Below are 25,411 nucleotides of genomic sequence, written 5' to 3'. Positions count from 1 at the left end.
TCTTAGGGATACTTCCACTCATATATATGAGTTATTTTTCTTCTCTACAGCATTTACGTTAAACATTTAATTTCTTTGGATTCAGCCAAGGTAAACATCCCAAATTCCTAATGTATTTCAGGGGATGGCTTTTGTTTTTAAAACAAAATAGAACATTAATTCTCTATGTATTCCCAGAAAAACAGAGGCTGATTTGTATAGATGAGTAACTCTTCTCATGACTCAAACAGGCTGATGTAGATAATCTGGATTCAAATGATCAAGTTTTGGAGGCATTAGCCAGGCTTCGGGCCCATTTTTTTTTAAATGGAGATTTTTCATATTCTAGTCCCAAGAAACAGAATTGGTAGAGGGAAAGTATAATTAGAATAGAACATCAGTAAACGTTATCCCTTCCCTTGGATTCTGAGAGTTTCATAAACCCCAAACCTTAGAGCATGCTTTAAGAATTAGGGATGTATTTCCCAGAAAAGGAACATGATGAAAGTGGTGATAAGAGGCAATTTCCAAAGAAAACAAAAAACCTAGAGGCAATTTCCTTCCTCTTTTCTAATCTTGGCTCCAGCACCCCCAGCAGGAAACTCTTCAATGTCCTGTGTGTTACAGACTTCACTGCTCCTGCCAGCTTGTAGATAACATGTGGCTCTTAATAATTCTACTCCTTTGCGGTAAGTTGGGCTTAGACAAGGGTAATTAGCAAGGTACAGGCTCTGGCTAGGGGGACTCAGGACTTTTTGTCTTCCTTTGGTATTCTAGGTTAGAACTCATGACTATGGATACAACTGTATCTGTGCTTCCATGGTTTCTTGGTGCTTATGTCAAAAGAATGGGAGGGAGACTCCAAGGTAACATTAAGCCTGGAAGCAGCATGTCAAAAATAAAGCCTTATCAGTAACCCCCTGCAGACTGTTCAGTACCACTGGTGTCTGATTTTGGAAAAGGGATAGAAAGAAATTTGAGACCTAACTGGCCCCTCGGGGTCCACATTAATGCTGTCTCCTTAGTTCTCTCTTCCTTGTCATCTCCCAGTGACCAACTGATGTCTCTATTCTTTGGTCTCTTACAGTTCCAACTGGTGGGCAAATGGGTGAGTGATCTCTAACTCAGCTTCCCTTCCTCTGACACATTCCTTCTTTCAAACAGTCAGTCCCATTATCCCGAAGAAGAGAGGACAGAAAGCAGAAAGATTTATGAATTATGTAAAATCTCCTATATTCAGAGTATGATTTTGATTTTGATCAAATCCTGGTTCTTAAGGTTTATCTCTTCAGATTTTCTGAATGAGCCCTGACCTCTTGATTAAATGCCGAAATAAATGGGTGTATACTAACAGGAAATGACTACAATTGCAAAAACAGCTTTGTCGGTTTTCCCAATATCCACCTCCTCAGAGACAGTATCATACAAAGAGTAAGAGAACCAGCTCCAGCCACCTTGCCCTAGTTTAAAACCCTGCTTCATGCTCACCAATAATGAGACCTAAATTAGTCAATTATTTCTTGGGTGCCCCAAATCTCCAACAGCCAGATAAGGATTAATAACATGAATAGAACTCTCTGCAGCAGGGCCCGGACACTTAATGGCTAGCTTTTACAGTTTTCCACTTGCCTATTTTTCAACCTAATCTGAATACTATACATTTCTTCCTTGTGTTAGCCACAAAACTTTCCCAATTACTCAGACTCTCATTTTACTCCACTTGATCTTTGTTTTTCAATCCCCATGCAGACCAGGCAAAGGCAGTGATCACCTTGCAGCCTCCGTGGGTCAGTGTATTCCAAGAAGAAAACGTAACTTTACAATGTGAGGGACCCCATCTGCCTGGGGACAGCTCTACACAGTGGTTTCTCAATGGCACAGCCATTGAGACCTTGACCCCCAGATATAGAATTGCTGCTGCTGGTATCAATGACAGTGGTGAATACAGGTGCCAGACAGGTCTCTCAGTGCCAAGTGACCCTGTACAGCTGGAAGTCCACAAAGGTAAGTATGGTGTGGAACAGGAGGGCTAGAAATCACAAGGTCTTCCTTTGTAAAGTTTTCTTCTTTCTGAATCCCAGGTATATGTGTGTGTGTTTTGATTGATCTGCATATGGGTCTCAGCTCTATGTCTACCAGGTAAAATTAAGTCAAGATACTCAAAACATCACATTAGGATCCTTAAATTGTGCCCCAATAACACCCCAACTAGGGCGGCTGTGAGTAGGGTATCTAGATTAAAACTTAGACCTTATGATTTTATTATTCAAAATTATTTAGTTTTGTCGAAAAAAGTTATGCCTGCACATGGTAAACAGTAATTCAGAGAAATGAACAATGAAGTCTCCCTCCTGTCCCAAACCCCAAGTCCTACAGTTACCTTCCACAAAAGTGAAACAATTAGTGTATATGAATTTGCTTTTAAAAATGGATGGGAGAATACTCTATATACTGTCTTTCACCTTATTTTATCACTTAAAATATCTTGGAGGTCTCTTTATATCAATAGAGATCTACCTCTAACTTTCAAATGTCTGCTATGTGGCTATGCTGTAATTGATTTAGCTGTTCTATTAGTAGACTGCTACTGTGTTTCCATTCTTTTGCTTTTACAATCTTTATAAACATAGTCTGGAGCGCCTTTCATATTATCTCGGTGAGATAATATTCTGGACATGAAATTACTGTGAACTTTGAGCATTTTAAATTTTGATGAATAGAAGCAGAGGGAAAAAAGAAACCACCATTCACTTAACTCTGTAAGAGATTTCTATTTATCGAGAGAGTCATACTGTTTAGGGCAAAATGTTTCATTACTCAGGACAAATCATTCAATTGAGTGAGATAATTATTCAAAAGCAATAGGTTAAAACTTCTTTGCAATTGATTAATCAAAAGTTAATCTATGCTGGAGGCAGAATTAGATTTATGTAGACTAGGTTGCTTTTGGAGGAAATGTGTTTTAGCCAAGGAAAGTTGAAAATGTCAGAAGAGATGCTAGGTGTTCTTCATGTGTTTCTTATGACTCTGAAAATCAGTTTCTAGGCTAGAGAGCTGAAGGCAGCTGACAAAACTAGAACTATTTTAACAAGAGACTGTGTAATTCAAGCAGAAGCAGACACGTTTCATGTTCAGATAACAAAGTATGAGCTAGGTCTGGGAAGGGGCCATTTTCTTTGCTTTTGCACAGGCTTTAGAACCCCAAGCACTGGGAAAGAGAATAATGTTTTTTACATTATTTTTTACATTACATTATAATGTTATATATCATTTTACATTATGTTTTAATGTGAACTTCTGTTGAGGTATAACATACATATAGCAAACTTCAGTGAATTTTCAGAAAGTAAATAGCACCTGCATCAAGTAGAACATTACCAGAATCTCAGAAACTTCCTCTTGCCCATGTCTTGTCACTACCTCCACTGATTTCTAGCACCATAGGTTTTCACCTGTTTTTAAACTTCCTATGGATATAATATGGTACAGTATTTTTCATAACTTCATATGGATATGATGTGGTACAGTACTTTTTTTGTGTCTGGCTTCATTGTCTTATGTTGATTATGAGATTCATACATGTTGTAAAGTTGCAGTTCACTGGTTCTCATTACTGTATAATATTCCATATTTATCCATTCTGTTGATAGACTCTTGGGTTCTTTCCATTTTGGGCCTCTTACAAATAGTACCACTATGGATATTTTTCGACATGTACTTTGGTGCATGTATGTACGCATGTATGTTGGAATATACGCAGAAGTGGAATTGCTGGGTCACAAAATATGCATATACTCATCTTTAGGTTTCCAAAGTGATTGTACACATATTACACTCCTGCCAGCAGAGTGTAAGTTCTGGTCGCTCCTTGTTCCCATCAATATTTTCTGTATTTTTCATTTTAGCCATTCTGGTACATGTGCAGTAAGTATCACATTATGTTTTTAATTTGCACTTCCCTGATAACTAGTGATATTGAGCATTTTTCACGTTTTAACATTATCTATTTGGATATCCTCTTTTGTAAAGTAGCTGTCTAGGTTTTTTTTTTTTTTTTTGCCAATTAAAAAAAAATTTGTTGGAGTTCCCGTCATGGCGCAGTGGTTAACGAATTCGACTAGGAACCATGAGCTTGCGGGTTCGGTCCCTGCCCTTGCTCAGTGGGTTAACAATCCGGCGTTGCTGTGAGCTGTGGTGTAGGTTGCAGACTCGGCTCGGATCCTGCGTTGCTGTGGCTCTGGCGTAGGCCGGTGGCTACAGCTCCGATTAGACCCCTAGCCTGGGAACCTCCATATGCCACGGGAGCGGCCCAAGAAATAGCAAAAAAAAAAAAAAAAAAATTGTTGTCTGCCTTTCCCTTATTGACTTATAGGAGCTCTTTATATATTCTGGGTATAAGTCCTTTTTCGAGTGTTGCAAGTATTTTCCACTCTGTTGTCTTTTTGCTATCTCATGATGTTGTCTTTTTTTTTTCAGTGAACAAAATTTTCCAATTTTACTATGGTAAAATACATCAAGTTCTTGGGTTGGTGCTCTCTCTGTCCTATTTAAGAACATTTTGCCACAGTTAGTTAGCAGTGGAGGATCCAGTTGCAGATATACTAGCTCTCAATCAATTTGTTAAATCTGTGTGTGCTGAAACCAAGAAAAAGCAGCCATTTCCTGGATTCAGGTCCTAATTATATGGTTTGTAATGAGTGTCCCGATCATACTCTAAGGTGATGAAGGTGAGAATAAGTTTTTATTTTTTATTTTATTTTATTTTTTTGTCTTTTTAGGGCAGCACCCGTGGCATATGTAGGTTCCCAGGCTAGGGCTCTAATTGGAGCTGTTGCTGCCAGCCTAGGCCATAGCCACAGCAGTGCCAGATCTGAACCATGTCTGTGACCTACAGCACAGCTCACGGCAATGCCAGACCCTTAACCCACTGAGTAAGGCCAGGGATCGAACCTGCAACCTCATGGTTTCTAGTCGGATTCATTTCTGTTGAGCCACAACAGGAACTCTGAGAATAGGTTTTATGTACAAAATTAATATCTGTACGTCACAAGTTTTGAAATGTAATACTCCCATTATCATTTAAGGCTAAATATTTTTAATTTCCATTACATTTTTTCTTTCTTTTACTCATGAATTATTTAAAAGAGATTTTAGAGTGTGGCTTTTTGTTATTGATATCTAATTGGATGGCATTTGGGCAGAATTTGTGTTAAATCTGATATCAGTTCCTTGATATTTGTTGAAAATGCTTTGTCGCCTAGTATGCATTCAATTTTTATCACCATTACATGTGTGTTTGGAAAGTATATGAATTTTCTTAAGGTACAGCATTCTATAAATCCATGAAGTCAAGTCTACTAATTGTACCATTCAAATATTTTATATCATTACTAGTATTTTTGACAGTTTCTGTGATTGGGTAGTGCAGTCTTTGAGCACTTTTTGGTTGGGAACAGGAATAAGGGAAGGAAGAGTATTCATTCTATTTAGGAGCACTATGGCAGCATCCAAGACTGTAAAAACCATGCAACATATAGCACTGGAATGTCTGCCTTCCATTCTTAGATAAACTCTGGAGGGGTAAAAGCTCTACTATCTCTTCTCCTTTTTTGTTCCTTAAGAACTTCATTCTCATTTAGCCAAACCAACTGCCCTAGGAAAGAAAAAATTTTAAAGTCCTTTTTGGGTATGTGTAGAGATAAACATGAAAAGGCAGAGCCCATTTGACTTGGAGGTTGTTTTTACCAGCTACATCACTGATATGTGAGTATTCCTATCAATTTGGAAGCACATACAGACATACATCTGGATATGTCTGCCATTCTGTGTGTGTCTTGTGAGACCCCATTAACAAATTAGTCAGGAGTTGGAGTGTATTAGTTTTTGTTTTGTTTTGTTTTGTTTTTTTGTCTTTTTGTCTTTTCAGGCTAGGGGTCTAATCAGAGCCACAGCAACTCGGGATCCTAGCCGCGGCTTTGACCTACACTACAGCTCATGGCAACGCCAGATCCTTAACCCACCGAGCGAGGTCAGGGATCGAATCCACAACCTCATGGTTCCTAGTCAGATTAATTTCTGCTGCGCCATGACGGGGAACTCCCTGTATTAGTTTTTTTTTTTATTGCTGCGTAACAAATCACCACAAACTTGGAGTTCCTGTCGTGGCTCAGTGGTAACGAACCCAACTAATATCAATGATTCGATCCCTGGTCCTGCTTAGGGGGTTAACAATCTGGTGTTGCCATGAGCTGTGATGTAGGTCACAGACACGGCTCGGATCTGGCATCTGTGGCTGTGGTATAGGCTGGCAGCTGCAGCTTCGATTCAACCCTTAGCCTGGGAACTTCCATATGCTGCAGGTGCAACCCTAAGAAGCAAATAAATAAATAAAACAAATTACCACAAATTTACTGGCTTAAAACAACATACATTTATTATCTTTCCATGGATACAGCTTAGCTGGGTGCTCTGCTGAGGCTGCAGTCACGGTGTTAACTATCCTGTGTTACTTCCAGCAGCTCTTCCAAGTTCCCATGGTCACTGGCAGAATTCAGTTCCTTGTGGTTGTAGGACTGAGATCTCTGCCTTTTTGCTGGCTACGAGCTAAAGGCTAGTCTCATCTCCTGGAGACCCCATCCATGTTGCCCTCACACAGGCCCTCTCACAACATGTCATCTCACTTCAAGGCCAGCAGGAGTCTCTCTGCAGTCTAGTCAGCCAAAATAGTCTCACATAACGTAATATCATGGGAGTGGCATCTCATAAACTTGTCATGCTCTGTTGGCTACAAGCAAGTCATAGGTTCCAGCGCAGTCAAGGGGATTATACAAGATGTGACTCCTTGGGGCATCTTAGAATACATAGAGTAAGCTGTTTTTATCCTAGCCAATTTCTGAGATCTGGAAAGGAAAGAAAAGAAGGGGCTGTGTACATGGATCTGGTAAAGATTACTTTTCTTCCCAGCAAAGCTAGAGATATTTGAGGAATAGGAGATCGGTCTCAAATTCACCAGAGCTCTGAAGTTGAAATGCTAAAAAGAGAAAAAGATAAGCCCCCAGGGTCCAGCTTTGGCTTCCTTGTACCTCACCATATATACACGTTTTGGGCCCACATTTTGCAGATTGGCTACTACTCCAGGTCTCTAGCAGAGTCTTTACTGAAGGGGAACCTCTGGCCTTGAGGTGTCATGGATGGAGGAATAAACTGATGTACAATATCCTTTTCTACCAAAATGGCAAAACCTTTAAGTTTTCTCCTCGGAATTCTGAATTCACCATTCTGAAAACCAACTTGAGTCACAATGGCATCTATCATTGCTCAGGCATGAGAATGCATCGCTACACATCTGCAGGAGTATCTATCACTATAAAAGGTATTGTATCCAAACAGTCATAGAGCTAGAGTTTTAAGAACCAGAGGAATCATCATAAAGTATCCCTTCAATTTACAAGTGAAGAAATGGAACTGCCTTACTGAAGGCCACACAATGACCAGTGGCTGGGCTGGGATCAGAACTGAGGTCTTTTGGGTCCCTCTCCATTGCTCTTTCCTATGTACCACGTAACCCATCCACAGCCCCAGGAGCTAATGTCAAGGCCAGGGCATAGTGAGGATCCATTTCATCAATCTTATTTTAGTTGCAAGGAATAGAGACTCACTCAAGGTAGGTAGGAGTGTTACTAGAAAATAACTCAGTGGGATCTCATAAACGCACCATAGCCAGGAAGACATTAGGAATGCGGTTCTGCCTTCCGTTTATCTCTCAGAGACCACATGGCCTCTCTGGTTCCACTTCTCGCTGAACAACGGCTAACTAAGCAGTTTCCTCTGTCTCAGTTTGCATGGGCCCTTGTGACTCTTTCAAGGCCTTTTACCCTAATACTCATAACTACTAGCACCTTTTTTGTCTGAAAAATAGTTCATTCCTATGGGAAAGAAATCATTGTCCTAGACTATCTTTTGAGGCAGAAAACACAAGTAATGAGTCACTGAATTGGCTAGTGTGGGGGTCAATGTCCACACCTGATCAACCATTACCAAAAGGGGCATGGTCATATAATAAACAGCCTGGCTATTCAGGGATGTATGGACTGTGAGAGATGTTCTCCCCAGGAGATAGGGGCAAGCTGGCAACCGTATGTCTGTGAGGAAACCCCAAGAATGCCTCTCTGCTAGAAGTGGGGGAAATTATGTCTCATAGATGCATTCTCCAGGGCCAAGTTTCCCAAAGGGGAGGGGGTATGTCTACTGTTAAAAAACAAAACCAAAACCTTTTTTGACACTGAAGCAGGCCACCCTACTCCCATCAACGTTTTCTTTAGAGCTATTTCCAGCTCCAGTGCTGAGAGCATCCTTGTCATTCCCCATCCTAGAGGGGAACCTGGTCAACTTGAGCTGTGAAACAAAGTTGCTCCCACAGAGGCCTGGTTTGCAGCTTTACTTCTCCTTCTTCATGGGAAGCAAGACCCTGATGAGCAGGAACACGTCCTCTAGCTACCAGATGCTAAGTGCTAAAAAAGAAGACTCTGGGTTATACTGGTGTGAGGCGGCCACAGAAGATGGAAAGGTCATCAAGCGCAGCCCTGAGTTGGAGCTTCAGGTGCTTGGTGAGTGAGGACGATGGCAAATGACTGGCACAAGAAGAGATGCTCCCTTTCCTCCTGGGGCCTGGGGTTGGGTCAAGGGGATTTCATAGCCAGCCAGGAAAAATCCCTGAATAGGCCTTTCCACTCTTGATTCAAATCTCTACCATTCTCGTCATAAACTTCCTTCATTTTCTTTTTCTTTCTTTTCTCCTTTCTCTGTTTACTTCCTCTCTTTTGTCCTTCCTTCTTTTCCTTCTTTATTTTCTTTGGTCTACTCTCTTTTTTTCCCTTTCTTCCTCCTTCCTTCCTGCTCTCTCCCTTTCTCTTTCCCCAATAATCTCATCAAGCACACACTGAGTTCCTCCTATCTACTGTCACAGGTATGGAGACATAGACACTTTGAGGGGGGGAGCAGCTCTTAACTCAAGGAACTCACACGGTAGACTGGTGACACAGGGATTTGGGGGACTGTACATAAGTACTTGTCCAAGTGTCTACATATGGCTGAGGTGGAGGGATTGTGAGCTCCAGAACAAAGACGCTTTGGGGAAAAAATTTTGTCTTCAACCTAAATTCATTCTAAGCATTCAGTGGCATAGAAACAGGAGTTATCTCTGAAACTAGGGAGTGGGTCCACTGGCAAGGCCCTGGCAGGTAAGCCTTTATGAGGAGACTGCCCCCTGTCCATGCTCCTTCCTGCTCCCCTTGCCCCTGAAACTGCCAGTGTCTCCACTGGGTTTCAGGCATGTAAGGTCTAGGCAACTTTCTCTTCCAAACGTGACTCAGCTGGATCCCTCTGGCCTGGAAACAGCATCTCTTCTCTGTAATTTTCTTTTGCAGGCCCCCAGCCACCAACTCCTGTCTGGTTTCATGTCGTTTTCTATCTGGCAGTAGGGTCAGTATTTTTGATGGATACTGTTTTCTATATGATAATACAGAAGCAACTACAAAGAAAGAAAAAGTGGGATTTGGAAATCTCTTTGGACTCTGGTCATGGGAAAAAGGTAACTTCCTACCTTCCAAAGATAAATATTTAGAAGAAGAGCTGAAATGTCAGGAACAAGAAGAAGAGCTGCAAGAAAGGACACACTAAGGAGAAGCCCCAAGGGTGGGGGGGGGACAGCGGCAGTGGCTCTGTGGGTGCCTATAGATCTCTACAGTCCCCGCCCCTCTTCTCTGTGGAAGAGTGGGGCGCCAGCATCCAAAAGTTGAGAGACTAGAAGTGGGAATCCCATGGCATGTCATTCTTAAATAAAGCAAATAAATGAGGTGACTTCAATGGAGATAAAGTTGAGAATTTGGCAATCAGGGATGATTTGAAGTGAGACCTACTCTAAAGAAATTTTTTAAAACTTGGAAGTTGAGTCTAGCCTGATCATCCCATTGGGGGTAGTCTGAGCATTAATTTCTGGGGACAGGGTGGAAAGCTAAGTGTGTGCATATGTAAGAGATGAAGACAGAGGAAGGGAGAATAAGAGAGGGAGAGAGAGGATATGAGGGAGACAAGAAGGGATGGTATAGACCAAAAGGGAGGATATATAACCCACAAATGATTCTGAGCAACTGTGAGAGCAAGAGCTCACACCTCCTGGTGCTCAGGACGGTCACTGCACAGCTTCTGTAGTTCAGCACCCCGGCGCCCATACATCTTACAGGGATACAAGGGAGTAACTCATGCTGCGAAATGGGTGCATTCTCTTTGCCCTTGTATTTGAAGTTTTCTCATAACCTCTCTGTGTCCAGAGACACCAGGGGCAGAATGTAATTGCTGCTTTCCTTAAACTAAACTCAGCTCTCCAACTATGGCACTGTGAGTAGAGAGGGACAGTGATCCCATAAAGCCCCAGCTCCCACTTTCGGAGGCTTATTTTACCTTCTCATTTTCTAGATGATTTAAGATACAATACTCTCCCTCTCGGGCTCTAGTTTAGAGACAAAATATTTTACTGCTACTCTGTAACACAGCTGAGAAAAAATTGAAATATGTGAATAAGACTTTGCTAAAGCTTAGGGGGGAAAAAGGTATAAATAAACCTAACAACATAATTCTAGATTATTTGGTTAAAAAAATGCAGCTTATCTGCCAAACAAGGATACATCCCTACCTGGCCTCTGTCCTGGCTCCATATGGCAGGACTCACCTTAATACCCCCACCCAAAACACCTTCAAGCAACTTGGAACCTGGAGCAGACGGAAGAGCAATGTAGCCCACGGCTTTAGTCTGTGGACAATGAAAAAGTGCTTCTCCCCTTCATCTTACGAGAAAAGTGCAATAAGCATCATCTCAGTAGAAGTACCACTCCAACATCTACATTAAAAGAAGTGATCACAGATAATAGCAGAGGTTTCACTGATTGCATGTAGTGTTCAGTCTTATAGACTGGGGACATGGAAGTGATTGCAGGGAGTCCAGAGGAAGGAGGCCCAAAGACCCTCCATAGAGGGACCATCTGCAGAAGACTCCAGCCTGAGGAACTGGGAATTGAAGCAGGAAGTGATGTCACACTCAGAGGAGAGGCTCTATTCTACCCCACTGACTGGATAGAATTTTAGAGGAAGGGCTCCCTGGGGAAGGAAGGTTGCGGGCAGACATGGATGCAGACAGAGCACCGTGACCTGGAGGGGGCGGAGCTGGATGGAGCCAGTCATTGCTAAACCATCAGGAAGTGCTTCCTCCTCCTTTTATGCTTCACCCTCCAGATTCTTCCACAGTTATATCTTTCTATCTTCAGTTTGCTACTTGGAGTCCAGCTTTTAACACCAGGCCACAAACTGATAATAGCCTGCTTATAAATTTGCAGCCCTTGTTATTGTCCTAAATGTCTTGATCTTAACTCCTAAGTCTGGAGTTGGAATGTTCTCTGACTCCCCCGCTGGCTAGGCCCTCGAGGTTCCTGAAATTCGGAGACTTAAAACTCTCCATCTAATCTAGTGATTTACAGTGTTTGTTGGTGTGACCCCTGCTGGCCTGTATGTGGTCCAGCAGTTTGGCAGGTAACCAGCCTTAGAGGGTCATTGACCAGTTAGAGGCCAAGTGCCACCTCTGAAGCCTGAACAAGACTACATTATTAGTTTCCCCAACACATACCAGCTTTTCCATTTGCAGAGCAAAGAACAGCTGAAAAAAGTCAGAGATGGTTACTCACCCCAGCCTTTGGAACAGGACTCTTGGCATGACCACTGGAAAAGAGCCATTCTGTTTCTTGTGGTTTGTGTGCTGCCATGTCAGTCCCATGCCCCTCTGCAAACTCCAGATGTCACCTGCAGGCAGTCCTCCAAAATGCCTTTGTTGTGTGAATTGGCATCCAGGGAAAGCCAGAAGTGCCAATGAGCTAAAGACCCAGAACAGATCCCCAATCAATGAAGATGGACGTTAGCAGATAAACATCCCCACTTCATCACTCCTCAATGGAACTGTGGTGGGTTCCACAGTCCTCAGAGGCCCCCCTGCAAGATGAAACCCCAATTCTCATAGCAGCAGTGCCTCCTTTCCTGACTTTCCTCCCTTGCTTTATTTCTCTACTGTCACTGTGCTTCCTGCAATTACCTCTCAAATAAGCTTCTTGCACCCAAATCTTAATCTCAGGGTCCTCATTGAGGGGAACTTAAACTAAGACAGCTTGGTTGTTTTAACTAGGCCCACTCAGGGATATCAAAGACTGCTTTTTAAATCATCTTTTGTCTGATGATTTCATGTAACTTCAGTTTTTTATGCACTAAACTCAGTCTTGTTTGGTAAAATGAGACATATGGGTGGTCATCTTTACCTAGTGAATTCCTGCTCATTCTTTAACTCTCTTCTTTCCAGCTTTTCTGAATCTTCTAGGAAAAGCTGATCTCTCCTCTTTTTTTGTCCCAGTGTCCTTTTGCTCTGCACAGTAGTATAACAACCTTTTAAAGAGATTTTGTAACCTATTATACTATGCTATAGAAGTAGATTTTCTTTTTATTCTTCATTTACTTCTAATAGCTCTTCAATATAAGCTACCACCCCATTAGTTATTTACCTAAACCTAGAACTACTTCCCTCCCCACCTCCTGCCCCAGGTGTTCTGACCTGGAGAGAGAAATAAATGAGTAGATCTTCATCTGTATGCTCCTACAAATACTTCTCCAAGACACTCCCTCAGGAAAAAGGATCAAAAATCACAACAGAAAGCAGTGGCTCAGGAAGAGTTACTTGATGCTTTCCTGGCTCTCTGAGTAGCTGGGAAGGTGGTGGAGGCTGAGTGTCCTTGGGACAGTGAGGATTTTACCAGGAGGAACAGAAATGTGAGACCCAGCAGAAGGCAAACCGGCTGTGTGAGAGCCCCACCGTTTTCCCTGGTATGTGTTCTCCCTCGCTGTGGAGTAATAAACCCAACTTGTTCAACCACAAGTGTGTTCCTGGTGATCTTTGGCTGAAGGTGCAGACAGTAAAAAAAAAAAAAAAAAAATTTAAAAATGCTGACTGGGAGTTCCTGTTGTGGTGCAGCAGAAACGAACCTGACTAGTATCCATAAGGATTCGGGTTGGATCCCTGGCCTCGATCAGTGGATCAGGGATCCAGGTTGCTATGAGCTGTGGTGTAGGTTGCAGATGCGGCTTGGATCCCACACTGCTGTGGCTGTGGTGTAGGCTGGCAGCTGTAGCTCCGATTCGACCCCTAGCCTGGGAACTTCATGTGCTACAGGTGCAGCCCTAAAAAAGGAAGGGAAAAGAAAAAGAAAATTCTGACCAGAAACTGTAGGGAATGTAAGAATTATGTTTAATTTTCATAAATATTAGCACTTTCATGACCTGCCTTCCTGTGATTATGTTTGGCCCTTTTGATTAAATGTGGATGACTTCAAGCTTATATGTACAACAGCTGAGAGTGAGTCTTTTACACAAGACTGGTGTAAACTACTCTTCAATGTTTGGGGTGCAAATATGGCCACATCTCTTTTATTTCTCCAAATTAAAACAATCGGTTCAAGCCCTTAATACAAAAGATTAGCAGGGAGTACAGAATCATCCTTTTGGTCTTCTTCCCTCCCTTTGGATCATCAAAGAATCCTTGGTCATCATGTAGTTCAAGAGCATTTTAAATCCCAGTTTCCATACTGTTGCAGGGAGAGTCCTGGTATTTACCTGACAGCCACAGTTGCTATTGCTCCCTCATGCCCTGTGTGCCAATGCCTCATTCACCCAGATTCTGGCATGGGTGGCACAGTTTCATGGAAGAGACAGATAAAAAGATAACTCCATGCTCGGCCAGGGTGCTGCTCCTAGTGCCCAGTGCTTTCAGTACCTCAGTCAGTCATCCCAAGATGCAAGCTGCCCCAAGAGCGCCACGTCAGAGGGGGTTCTCGCCTCAACTACTAGAGGACACAGAATTATCCTGCACTCTCCCCAGGAAACTACATAGGGTAGCTGTTGGAACACTTACCTTGTATCAGCTTTTACTTACCGTTGATACAAGAAGTCTGCTTTACCAATTCCCCTTGGGAAATGCACTGAAAACCAGTTTACGATCCAAATCATGTCCAACATATGCATTTGGCCACCACCTTGTCCACTAATAGTAACTTAATGCATGGCTACCTGTTCAAGATTTATAAACAGATGTACCTCATTAAACAAACCTAATTGGCGGTTTGCCATCCATAAGAACAAAATCGCTAATACTTAAATCTTTTGAAACTTAATATTTAAACAAAAATATCCATCACCTTAGCATCATCAGGACAAATCAAGCTCTTACATGTTTTTGACACAATGCTCTTTTCACAATAGCTGATAACATTCATTGAACATTTAACATCACATTATTTTTAATGTTTTTGTTTTTGAATATATGGTCAAATTCTAGAAGTACAAATTTTAACTGTACATATACAGTTAAAAATCTTTCATCTCAGACTCCTAGACCTCTGTCTTAGTCTGGACTACTATAAAAGAATACCATAAGCTGGGTGGCTTGTAAAGAACAGAAATTTATTTCTCACAGATCTGGAGGCTGGGAAGACCAACATCAAGTCACCTACAGATCTGGTGTCTCAGAGGAACCCAGTTCCTGATCTATAGACAATTGTCTTCTCTTGGTGTCCTCACATGCAGAGGGGGTGAGAGAACCGTATGGTCTCTTTCATAAGGGCACTAATACCACTCAGGAGGGCTCCACCTTCAACACCCAATTCCCACCCCCCACCCCCACAGCCCACCTCCTAATTCCATCACTTCGGGGACTAGATGTCAGAATATGAATTTGGGGGACACAAATATTCAGTCTGGAGCATCTTCTAATGTCTTTTCTAGAAGACAATTACTGTTTTTTGCTTTCTGTCATCCCAGAGATTTTTGTTTTTATAGGCAAATAAACAGACATCCTTCCCTCTCTCCCCTCTGTACACAGATGTTAGCATAATATACACACTATTGCATCTTTCCTTTTTCAAATCACCTGTCAGGAGCAGTATTTGCTTCAGAGCTCGGCAGGTCCCTCAAGGCTTTGTCAGCTCTTCACTTCAGTTTGATCTCTCCTGTCCAACCCTACATCCTCCCTCTTCCTTTCACGAGGGTTCATCCCTAATAACCATCTTGTATCCCAAACTCTGCCTCTGCCTCTGCTTCCAGAAAGTCCAACATGAGCATTTCGTATACCACTGCACCAATTTGTAAAGTCTTTGGGGTCTTAAAGAGTGTTTGTTCAAATAACACTTCTAGGGACACATTTATTTTAACAGAAAAAAGCAAGTGGTAGCATTAAAAAATATGCACCACAGTTCCATTTTGCACAGAGGATTAAGCTTCATGTTCCTGTGAATGTTCTTGGCTTAACACCTTATCAAATCGGATTTTTTTAGCTGGTTTATGATGTAAAATGTTCTCTCTCCCTCTAGTTGTAAGGGAAAGGGGACATCTTCATTTGCTTCTGATTATACTCTTATGAATTATGAAGGCTGGCATCTTAAGGTTAGGGTTTGGAATTTCACTAGTTAACATTACAAGCAAAAGGCAAGCCTGCTCATTTTATTTGCAGAAATCAAGAAATGGGTTAATACCCTAAAGACAGCATTTTATTTTAGAGTCACGCCACTCCCTATTGTCAAACATATGGATCGCTTCACTCAGTGACACAGGTGTCCTCCAGGAGTGTGTGGAATCACAGGATATATAAAGACATTCTAACAGGTCTCCTGGCAATAAGAGTTTAAGGGAATCAACTCCCAATCATCAACTTCCAAATGCCCTCTCATTACACTGAAAGGCTGAAGAACACACCTGTTTAAAGCTGATTCACCTTTTCCACTTCCTCCTTCCCACTCAGTCTTCCCCCAGTTTACTAAAGAAAGGCAGAGCTCTCACCCATCTTAAATCATGATACATTGTCCCAGAGATAAAGAAAAACAAAAAGCTCTGAGTGTACCAAAGAGACAAAGGAACTATAAACCAGAGGTAAGTTTGTGTCCTTCTTTATCTTATGGGTGTTAGGGACAAAGCTAGATATTAGAAATGGATATGCTGGCCCATGATGAGATGTTCTGAATCCTAATACATTATAGAGAGGACTAAATTGTAGAGAGGAGGGACAAATTTCAGGACAATTTTTATTTAAAGAACTTGTCTCTTCTTTGTTCCATTATTAAAAAAAAAAAAAGATGCTTGGCTTTCAGGGGAAAATCCTGAGAACAAGGCAGAAAAAGAGAGATTGATAACAACTGCACATTATCTCATCTAGGGTAGCAAACTTATTCACAGCTCTATACCTGATCCATTTATCTATGAGAGGCTGTATAAGAACAGGCTAGGGTATGTTGAAGTTCAAACAATTCCAAAATCCCAACAAAAAAGTTTTGTTGTTCATGTTACCAGGAAATAAATGTTCCAGCACAGAAGTGACACACAACACTCCCACAGCCAAGTCCTCCTCAGAATCAGTTACACAGCTCCACCCACAAGGTTATAAACTCTTAAAGTAGGCTAAGGAAAGAAGCTGGAAATGTATTGTGAGAGAACAGTATAAATGCTATCAAAAAGAATATTTAAGATATGCAAAAAGCATGCTGGGAAGTATCAACTGACTTCAAAAGAGCTGTCTTCCTGCATTTCCACCATCCTCAGTAAGGGAAAAGTGTTGCTTTCATTCACCCATGGCAGTTTCTCAGCTGAACATTCTGCCTGATTTCAAAAAAAAGACGGAAGTCCTTCTACTTCTAACAGATTAACGTTGTCAAGTAAAAGGAATGTATCAAAGGTAAATCAGTGTTTTACATTTTCTAGAACAATTTAGAAGAGATTGTTTTATTGATTTTTACCAAAAATAGACGAGATACTGTAAATCCACATTCATATTTTTACTTGGTTGCAAATCTTCTTGCTGTCACTCATTATTTCTGTTCCTAACTGGGATGTGGTAGTAGATTGTTGTAAATCAGCTACTTACCAATAGCCATTAATACACTTTTTTAGCTCCATGCTTACCAGGCTCCTGGCTGGACAGACCATGGTGGTGGCTCTTCGACCTGGACCAGCGGAGGCGGTGTGCTCCGAGCATATCCCGCGGAAGGCCGCTGCCGCCACCCCGTGGCCACTTGTGGACATTGCTACCTTAGCTCGCCGCGGAGGCCGCCACTGTCGCCGCCTCAGTGAATTGAGTCCCAGCGGCGCGGAGGTCAGGGGTGAAGAGCACGCTTTCCGCAACCTCCCCCCCCGCCACAAACCCTGTGAGAAATATTTGCGTCCCCAGAGCCGGCAGCGGCAAGAAATTAGCTCTAGTCCGGTCGGTGGCAACGGCGGCGGGAGGGTAGAGGGGAGCAAGGTGTCGCGTGTGTCCTATTGCCCTTGGTACCCAACAGAGCAGCCAACGCGTGGTCTGCCGCCCCCCCCATCCCAACATAATTGCTCAGGTACAGCAGGTGTGAGAACCCGACTCCCGAGTGGGCCCGGTCGGCAGCCGCAGAAAGCAAGCCTCGCGGATTGGCCAGATGCCTCCCGGAACCGCGTAGGTGAAAAACCTCTTTGTTGGCCAGATCCTGCTCGCGGACTTGACGGTGGCGCCACCCCGCGGCCTCCTGTTGCAGTTGCAGCCTTCCTAAGCCGCCGCCTGGCGCAGAGGCTGTCGGGAGGCGTGGAGCGCGCGGAAGTTTGCCTCCGCGGAAACCTGGACCACAGGAAGGGGAGAGGCAGTGGGCGTCCCCGCGACACTTTGGGAAATGGCGGCTGGAGACGGCGGGGAGGGAGATGGTGGAGAATCGCGACGGCCGTCCAGTCAAGCACAGATGACTTTTTTTCTGGTGCCACCACCTTCAGAGCCAGGCAGGGGCCCCGGACGGGCAGAATCAGCAGGCCGATGGGCAGGGAGCCTACAGGCTCTTCAAGGGCTGTTTTGAAATGCACTTGGGAACTAGGAGAGCTTCTCCTTCAAGTTTCCAAGGCCTATCCTATCCCCCATGACAAGTTTCCGGAACTGAGAACAAGGCCCGAGGGGATTGATGCAGCTCAAGGAAGAATCCTGAACTGGAGATAAACTTTTGAGAATCATCATATATGTGTGGTGTTCAGAGTCATGGATTAGAGAGACAATTTAAGTGTAAAGTACAAATAAAAACCAAAAAAAAATCTCATATCTATAATAGTATAATATAAAACTAAAAGACCCTATCTAAGAGAGCTGTATATTAAGGTTGGTAATGGAAAGCAAGATGTCAAAAAGAAAATGCCAGTAAATTGAAAATCTGGACCTCCATGAGGTCTTATACTAGGTATGGACTTCTTTGTTAAAATGATTTGAATTTTCCTCTGATCGCTTCATATAGATTTTAGTATACAGTGCTCACTTTATTTCTACAAAGTGTATAATTTTTATTTTGATATCTTGTTTAACCATATGCTTTTCCCTAACACTATAAATCAAGGAGAGTACTTTTAGTTATTTCATTGTATTATGATTAGTGAATATATCTTATATGGTTTCATCTTTTTCAACTCTTGTTGAGCTTTCACTTGCCATCCCACAAATGGTCAGTTTTTATCAGCATTGCATGTGAATTTCAATATAATGTACTCTTTCTGTTTGGGATACAAGAAGGTGTAGGTATAACAGTTGCAATTAATCTTATTAACCATGTTCTTCAAATCCTCTACATCTTAAAACATGTTTTAGTCCACTTGATCTATTCCTGAGAAAGGTATGTCTGTTAGCATAATCACCACCTATGATAGCTGACTTATTAAAAAAAAAAACAACAAACTTTGGGAGTTCCCACTATGGTGCAATGAAATCAGTGGCATCCCTGTTATCCCTGTAGCATCAGGGTGCAGGTTCTATCCCTGGCCTGGCACAGTGGGTTAAAGGACTGGCCACAAAAAAAAAAAAAAAAAAAAGGAGTTCCCATCGTGGCTCAGTGGTTAACGAATCCAACTAGGAACCATGAGGTTATGGGTTCGATCCCTGGCCTTTCTCAGTGGGTTAGGGATCCAGTGTTGCCATGAGCTGTGGTGTAGGTTGCAGAATTGCTGTGGCTCTGGCGCAGGCTGGCGGCTACAGCTCCGACTAGACCCCTAGCCTGGGAACCTCCATATGCTGCAGGAGCGGCCCTAGAAAAGGCAAAAAAACAAAAAAACAAAAAAAACCCACAAGACCTGGCCACAGCTGTGGCTCTGATCTAATCTGATCTGATCCCTGGCCCAGGAATTCCATATGCCACTGGATGGCCAAAAAAGAAAAAAAAAAAACTTTATGCACATTCACATGGGTGTATAAATGTGTGTGGATCTGTGTTAAGTGCAAAGAATTCTTGACCATTCCTTAATGGATTTCTGCTTTTTTGAATATGAAATATTTCTAGTGCTTTATACTCAGCTTTTATACATGTACATTTTGTAGATACATATATTTATAAACATATTTTCTAACAACTTCTAAAATAATAATATCTATATCCTCTTGAAATAACATAAATATTATTTGGCTTTTTGTATTTCTTAACCTTCTGCCATCCTCTCCCTTACCCCCATGTCAATATCATCTGGAATTTGAAGAATGAAGAAGCCTAGGAAAACAAGGATATGCTCCCTTGCTGATAGTAATCCTATGGTTGATACCTATACAAGTTAATCAGTATGACTTTCTCCTACTCATTATTCTACATGTTGTAGTAGGGGTCTTAAGTAGACACGCCAAACTAGGTGAAACATACATCTCCAGAGAGAAATTCAAGTTTAAGCCCCAACCCTAGGATTGGGAATTTATTATGAACACTGAACAACCTTTACCCAGGGTTATATTGGTAGTGTCTAAACTCTGTTTCACACTCCCTCTGGCTGAAAGAGTTTTCCTTCAATGCACTTGAAAATGATAATCCCACTAACTAGAAATGAAGACCTACACAAAGCTCAAACATCATTGTCAGTAACAAAAACTAAAACTAATATCTTTAGGTATTTTCTCTTGCCCTGAATGTTAAAAACACTGACATCAAAAGAGTGATATGGATTTTCCTCTGCCGTCTGGTAATTTAAAATTATTGCCTGTGATCATATAAAATAACAAAAATAAACTGCTCCTTATTTCATTTCACAAAATTTCTTGGACTGAGCCCTTTCCCCATGGGCTCTGTGCTAATTCCACACAGTGTCAGAATTGCTTGGTGTGGAAAACTCAAAATACTTGGTGGCCAGAAGTATTGAGGATAGTAGAAATAAAAAAAGTTTTCCTTTACCCTCTCAATGCTTCAGAGTTGGTAGGTGAGTATCCTTAAATACCCGGCAACTTACACTGTGAACCTTCTAAAATGATTTGTGGACCATGGTGGTTGCAACTTTACCTAGACCTTCACTCTGTATTGTGCTGTTCCCCATTCAGAGGGCAAAAGATTTTAAAAATCATTTTGTTAAATCCAACTCTTAGAGCTCTGCATCTCATAAATAACAGTCCCACTGCCCTCCCTCTCAAGACTCCTTCCCTCATCAATCCATTCATCCCATCAATATTTACTGAGTGCCTGCTCTATGCCAGAAACAACTCTAGATGATGCAGATAGAACAGTGAACAAAACAAAGTTCCTATCTTTATAGGACTTATATTGAGAAGGTAGGAGGAGAATCAGACAATGTACTGGTCAGAGAGCAGTTTAAATTATTGTAATGTATTTTTAAAAACAGTGGCTCAGAGGTTCCCATTGTGGCTCAGCTGAAATAAACCTGACTAGTATCCATGAAGACATGGGTTCAATCCCTGGCCTCGATCAGTGGGTTAGGGATGCTGTGAGCTGAGCTGTGGTGTAGGTTGCAGATTTGGTTCAGATCCCTTGCTACCTGGGTGTGGCATAGGCTGGCACTTGCAGCTCCATTCAACCCCTAGCCTGAACTTCCATATGCTGCAGGTGTGGCCCTAAAAAGACAAAAACCAAAAAACAAAAAACAGTGGCTCAAACTTGATACAATTTCTTAATTTTTCATTTGACAGTCCAGGGCTAGTAGAGCAGTTGGGCCATCTTTATCACATGGCTTCTATTTCTGGGTCAAGAGTGGTTGCCATAGTTTCTGCCGTTGCATCTGCACCCCAGCCAGAAGAGAGGGTAAAAGGGCAAGGGCAAAACATATATATTCCTTTTTAGGGCACAAACTAGTGTGTTTCATTTCTGTTCATATCTCATTGGCTCAGAACTTTGTCTTATGGCCAAACTCAGATGCAAGAAAAATTGGTCAATTAGCCTTTAATGGAGAAGCCATGCACCCAGTAAGCAGGGAGTTAAAATAAGCAGGGAAGAATAGTTGTTATGCATAGCCATCTCTGATTCAGTAATAAACAAATAAGTACATTAGTATTCTGATAGTACATGGAAGACAATTTAGCAAGGTATGGAAATAAGGAGTACCAATAAATGATGGGGGAGAGGGAGATGGGCTTTCTATCTTACATAAGTTGGTCAAGAAAGGCCTCACTGATAAGGGGACTAAGGGAATTTTTGGCAGAGCCCAAGAACTGAGGAAGTCAGTCATGTAAATATCTGGGGGAAGAGCCTTTCCAGGAGAGGAAGTGGCAAATACAAACACCCTGAGATAGGGGGCCTTGGTGTGTTCAAGGTAGAGCTGGGAGCCTAGTGTGATGAAATGGAACAAACAAAAGGGAGAGTAGTCAGTGAGGAGGTGGGTGTGGGCCACTGTAACTATGGGACCTTTGCTCTGAAACCACATGGTGGTGGTGTGGGGTTCAGCTCGGCAGGATGGTGTGAGAGTGAAATTTACTCTACCTGGTTTGTGGAAAATAGAGTGAGGGGATGAGGGCAGAAACAAAGGGACCAGTCAGAAGGTCATTGCAAATATCTGGGAGAGGTGGTGGCGGCTTGGAGCAGGGAGACAGCAAGCAGGTATTGAGTATGGTTGGATACAGGACATATTTTAAGCCAATACTATTTTCTGAAAAATTTTATGTGCGATGACTGAGAAGAGGCTTATACACATACCTTACTATAGTCAACCCCCGCTCCCCCAAAGGAAATTAATTTCACAGGGAAAAGAAAATCAAATGTCTCAAGCTAGGGTCGTGGTGAACAAAGCTTCAGCAGGTTTGAGATGCAGTGAGCCAAAATCAATGTGACTTAAATTGTGTTTGCAGGTGGGAAGGTAGGACAGCCAGAGCTTTCCAATATAATGGCATAAAAAATAGTCTATGTGAAGAAAAATTAAAGAAACATATTAAAGTGAAATGAACATATTACAATCTGGATGAGAAATACAGAAATAATGACCTTTAGTCACAAAATACAAAGGGAACAATGAAGAATTCCATCTACCAAAATCAGATGATTAAAAAGTTAAAAGGGGGAGTTCTCTGATGGCCTAGGGGGTTGAGGCTCCTGCATTCTCATCGCTGTGGCTCTGGTTGCTGCTATGCGGCGTAGGTTCAATCCCTGGCCCAGGAATTCCCACATACTGCCTGTGTGGCAAAAAAGAAAAACAAAAACAAAACACAAGAGAGAACCTGAAATAAACGTTGCAACTCTCATTAAAAAAAAAAAAAGTTAAAAAAGGTGTTACAGTGAAAATTGGGTAAAACTAAAACTTAAAAAACTCCCATAGGATATTTGATATATTGGTCACAAATAAAATTCCAGCTGAACTTCAGGACTTGGGAAGGAGGCACCTCTATAAGCCCATCACCTGGCACAGGGCCTGGCACATGTTAGTTCTCCTCACAGAGCTTTTCTAAATCTTCCAGCTGGATGCAACCTATCACTGTCCTTAATTCACATAACATTTCCTTCCCCCTCTTTTGGAAATAACACATTTTGTCTTAAATTGTAGTTATCATTATACTGCTGTAATCCCCTCTTCTAGATGTGTTTGTCTTTTTATCCCTTCATTGCTTTGCTCAACAAATATTTGGTAATATATGAAATGAAAGTACAGTGTGATTTGAGTTTTCAAGTTTGTTGATATGGAGCTTCCAGGTTGGCAAAGAGAAATTTCAAATGCATTAAAGGATAGTGAGAACATTTTAGCTAAGCTGGAAGCCTGGGGGAAATGAATAATTAAAGAAGGTCCTGTTTTTGGCCACATGGTAGAAGCCCTTTGGTTTCAGGATAAGGGATGGAAGTTTGATCCTTAAGTAAGGGGATAATTAATGATGGCTTTTGATTAGATAAGCCAATTGATAATGCTTTAACAACTTCAAAAGACCCTAAGAAACACAAGGTCCCTAGTCCTCAGAAGAAGAGACCACCCTGGCAGTCTCAGAGTGATTTTTCCTACCATAAAGTGTGTTGTATGATTTCTTTTCTTTCAACTGAAAATTTTAGATTCTCATTTGACTCATTTTCCCCTTGCCTCTTGTCGTCTCTAGGGAAAGATGACTCACTGAGAATCTTAATTTCCCAGTGAAAGAAGAAAGCACATACAGCCCATGTTACGCAACTTTTAATTGGATGTAAATGTGAACTCCTACATTATAAATTAATAAAATTTGCTTTAAGCACAAAGTCATGTAAATGCCCCCCTCCCACTCAGGTTACCAAGAACGGCTTAGTTTCAAAACTTGACTGTCAAGTGAATTGGAAACTAAGATTTTCCCTTTTGCCTCAAAGGTATATCTTATTTGGTAAAATACCCAGCCTTTGTCAGGATTAGTCTTGAGTTATGCAAATTTTGAACAGAGAGGGCCTCAGAAATCCATCCCACATGTTTGATTATGCCCTTTTATACATCATGCCCCCCCCAATCTATTTTTAAAAAATACTCTGGAGAACACTAAAAACCACCTCCCAGCCTCCCACCTCCAACATGACCAGGGAACTTCAGGAGAGGTACCTAGAAGCATGTTTAGGAAGCACATAGGTGGTTCTTATAACCAGGAAACTTTGTTACAGAACCAAGACAAGCTTCATGATAGCCATGGCCCTGGTAATTTTCTTGTGGCATGTAAACAATCACAGGACCTATGTGCTGCTTAGCTTTCACCAAGAGCAGTAACAGTGGCTGCCTAGGGCTGGGGAAAAGTTTAACCTAAGTGAGGATTAAATCCTCAAAGAAAAAAAAAAAATCCTGAAGGAAGGGAACTCTGAGCACTGATCTCTCGACCTTTTTACAAGAGTCAACATTATGGACCAGATAATTCTTGGTTGTGGGGCTGTCCTGTGCATTACAGGATGTTTAAAGTATCCCCAGCTAGATGCCAGTAGCACCCCTCCCTCTAAGTGGCAACAAAAACGTCTTCAGATATTACCAAATGTTCCATGGGGTGGAGGGGCAAAGTCTATCCGGCTGAGGGTCACTGGGCTAGAAGGAAGTTAGGGAAGGATGGCTATGCTGAGATTTACAGGTAGGCCAACTTGCGTACTAAAGCATGTGGCTATATAGGAGAAAGTTTGAAAGGTGTGTATTGAAAACTGACTAAAACCTTAGTAGCTGGGACTAGTTAATTGAGGACTCTGTGTGATAGGATAAAATAAATCCCAGCTTGTTTACTACTCAACAAGGGACTTGAGACATTTAGGGACAAAGGGATGAAGTGATAAGAGGACAGCCCGGCCCACTCTCTACTTAAAGCTCCCACTGAGGTCTAGGTAGGGACCACCCTGGGAACTAATCACTTGTTACTAGCAAGGTGATGTCTGCCACTAGGTGGCACCTCGAGCCCCATAGGAAGATCCCAATTTTAAAAGCAAAGACCATCTTCACCTCCCTCTCAACTCCAAATCCCAAAAAAATGCACATGCACTCGAGATCACTATCTGACCAACCTTCTATCCAAGTGCTTACAGCCACTTTCTCTGATAAGTTAAGTGGCTCTGAAAAGAGCCTTTGGGGTAAGGTAGATGTTCTATTTCGTCTCTTGAGCACCCTTATTTGGAACTGGTGTACTTAGTGACCGCCTTGGTGCCCTCGGACACGGCGTGCTTGGCCAGCTCGCCGGGCAGCAGCAGGCGCACGGCCGTCTGGATCTCCCGGGACGTGATGGTCGAGCGCTTGTTGTAGTGAGCCAGGCGGGACGCTTCGCCCGCGATGCGCTCGAAGATGTCGTTGACGAAGGAGTTCATGATGCCCATGGCCTTGGACGAGATGCCCGTGTCCGGATGAACCTGTTTCAGCACTTTGTATACATACACAGAATAACTTTCCTTGCGGCTTCGCTTGCGCTTTTTGCCGTCCTTCTTCTGCACTTTTGTTACAGCCTTTTTAGACCCTTTTTTAGGAGCAGGAGCGGATTTTGCTGGATCCGGCATTTCTGCACGAAGAAAGCCCACGCGCCCGCAGAAATGATGCCGACTACATCAAAGCTGGTCGGTTACGCGCTACTTATAGAGCCTGTATGCAAATGAAGACTAACTCAGTACTGCGTGTTTATTGGTTAATATCCAACAGTGCCGTCATAGAAGGGTGG

The 25,411-nt window shown here is 42.3% G+C and overlaps 2 protein-coding genes and 1 long non-coding RNA gene across 5 annotated transcripts; 1 reads left to right on the top strand and 2 right to left on the bottom strand.

Moving 5' to 3' along the window:
* Positions 1-587: 587 nt before the first annotated feature.
* On the top strand, positions 588-9,721 carry LOC125129733 (high affinity immunoglobulin gamma Fc receptor I-like). Its single transcript, XM_047784795.1, is given in 7 exon segments — positions 588-668; positions 1,067-1,087; positions 1,729-1,983; positions 7,100-7,351; positions 8,301-8,585; positions 9,405-9,581; positions 9,584-9,721. Coding segments are annotated over 7 exon segments (1,095 nt in total). The 5' UTR covers positions 588-637; the 3' UTR covers positions 9,658-9,721.
* LOC125129734 (uncharacterized) lies at positions 6,386-13,008 on the bottom strand. 3 transcript variants are annotated; one of them, XR_007135525.1, is made up of 3 exons: positions 12,623-13,008; positions 11,712-12,456; positions 6,386-6,878 (listed from the first exon to the last, which is right to left on the bottom strand). It is a non-coding gene; the product is annotated as an uncharacterized LOC125129734 (long non-coding RNA). The 3 variants fall into 3 exon arrangements; XR_007135526.1 differs by lacking the exon at positions 12,623-13,008 and having other exon boundaries at positions 11,712-11,897; positions 12,333-12,611; XR_007135524.1 differs by lacking the exon at positions 12,623-13,008 and having other exon boundaries at positions 11,712-12,616.
* Positions 13,009-24,259: 11,251 nt separating this feature from the next.
* Positions 24,260-25,312, bottom strand: LOC125129731 (histone H2B type 2-F). The gene has a single exon (XM_047784793.1). It carries the CDS (start codon positions 25,251-25,253, stop codon positions 24,873-24,875), a length of 381 nt encoding a protein of 126 aa, XP_047640749.1. The 5' UTR covers positions 25,254-25,312; the 3' UTR covers positions 24,260-24,872.
* Between the last annotated feature and the right edge of the window lie 99 nt (positions 25,313-25,411).

Source organism: Phacochoerus africanus, chromosome 6 (assembly GCF_016906955.1).
Source record: "Phacochoerus africanus isolate WHEZ1 chromosome 6, ROS_Pafr_v1, whole genome shotgun sequence".
Taxonomy (NCBI): Eukaryota; Metazoa; Chordata; class Mammalia; order Artiodactyla; family Suidae; genus Phacochoerus; species Phacochoerus africanus.
The sequence above is the reverse complement of the archived record's forward strand: the minus strand, read 5'-3'. Positions and strand labels throughout refer to the sequence as shown.

What these genes read in the sequence shown, in the direction of transcription:
- LOC125129731 (XM_047784793.1), bottom strand. Translation starts at nt 25,253, where the DNA reads ATGCCGGATCCAGCAAAATCCGCTCCTGCTCCTAAAAAAGGGTCTAAA.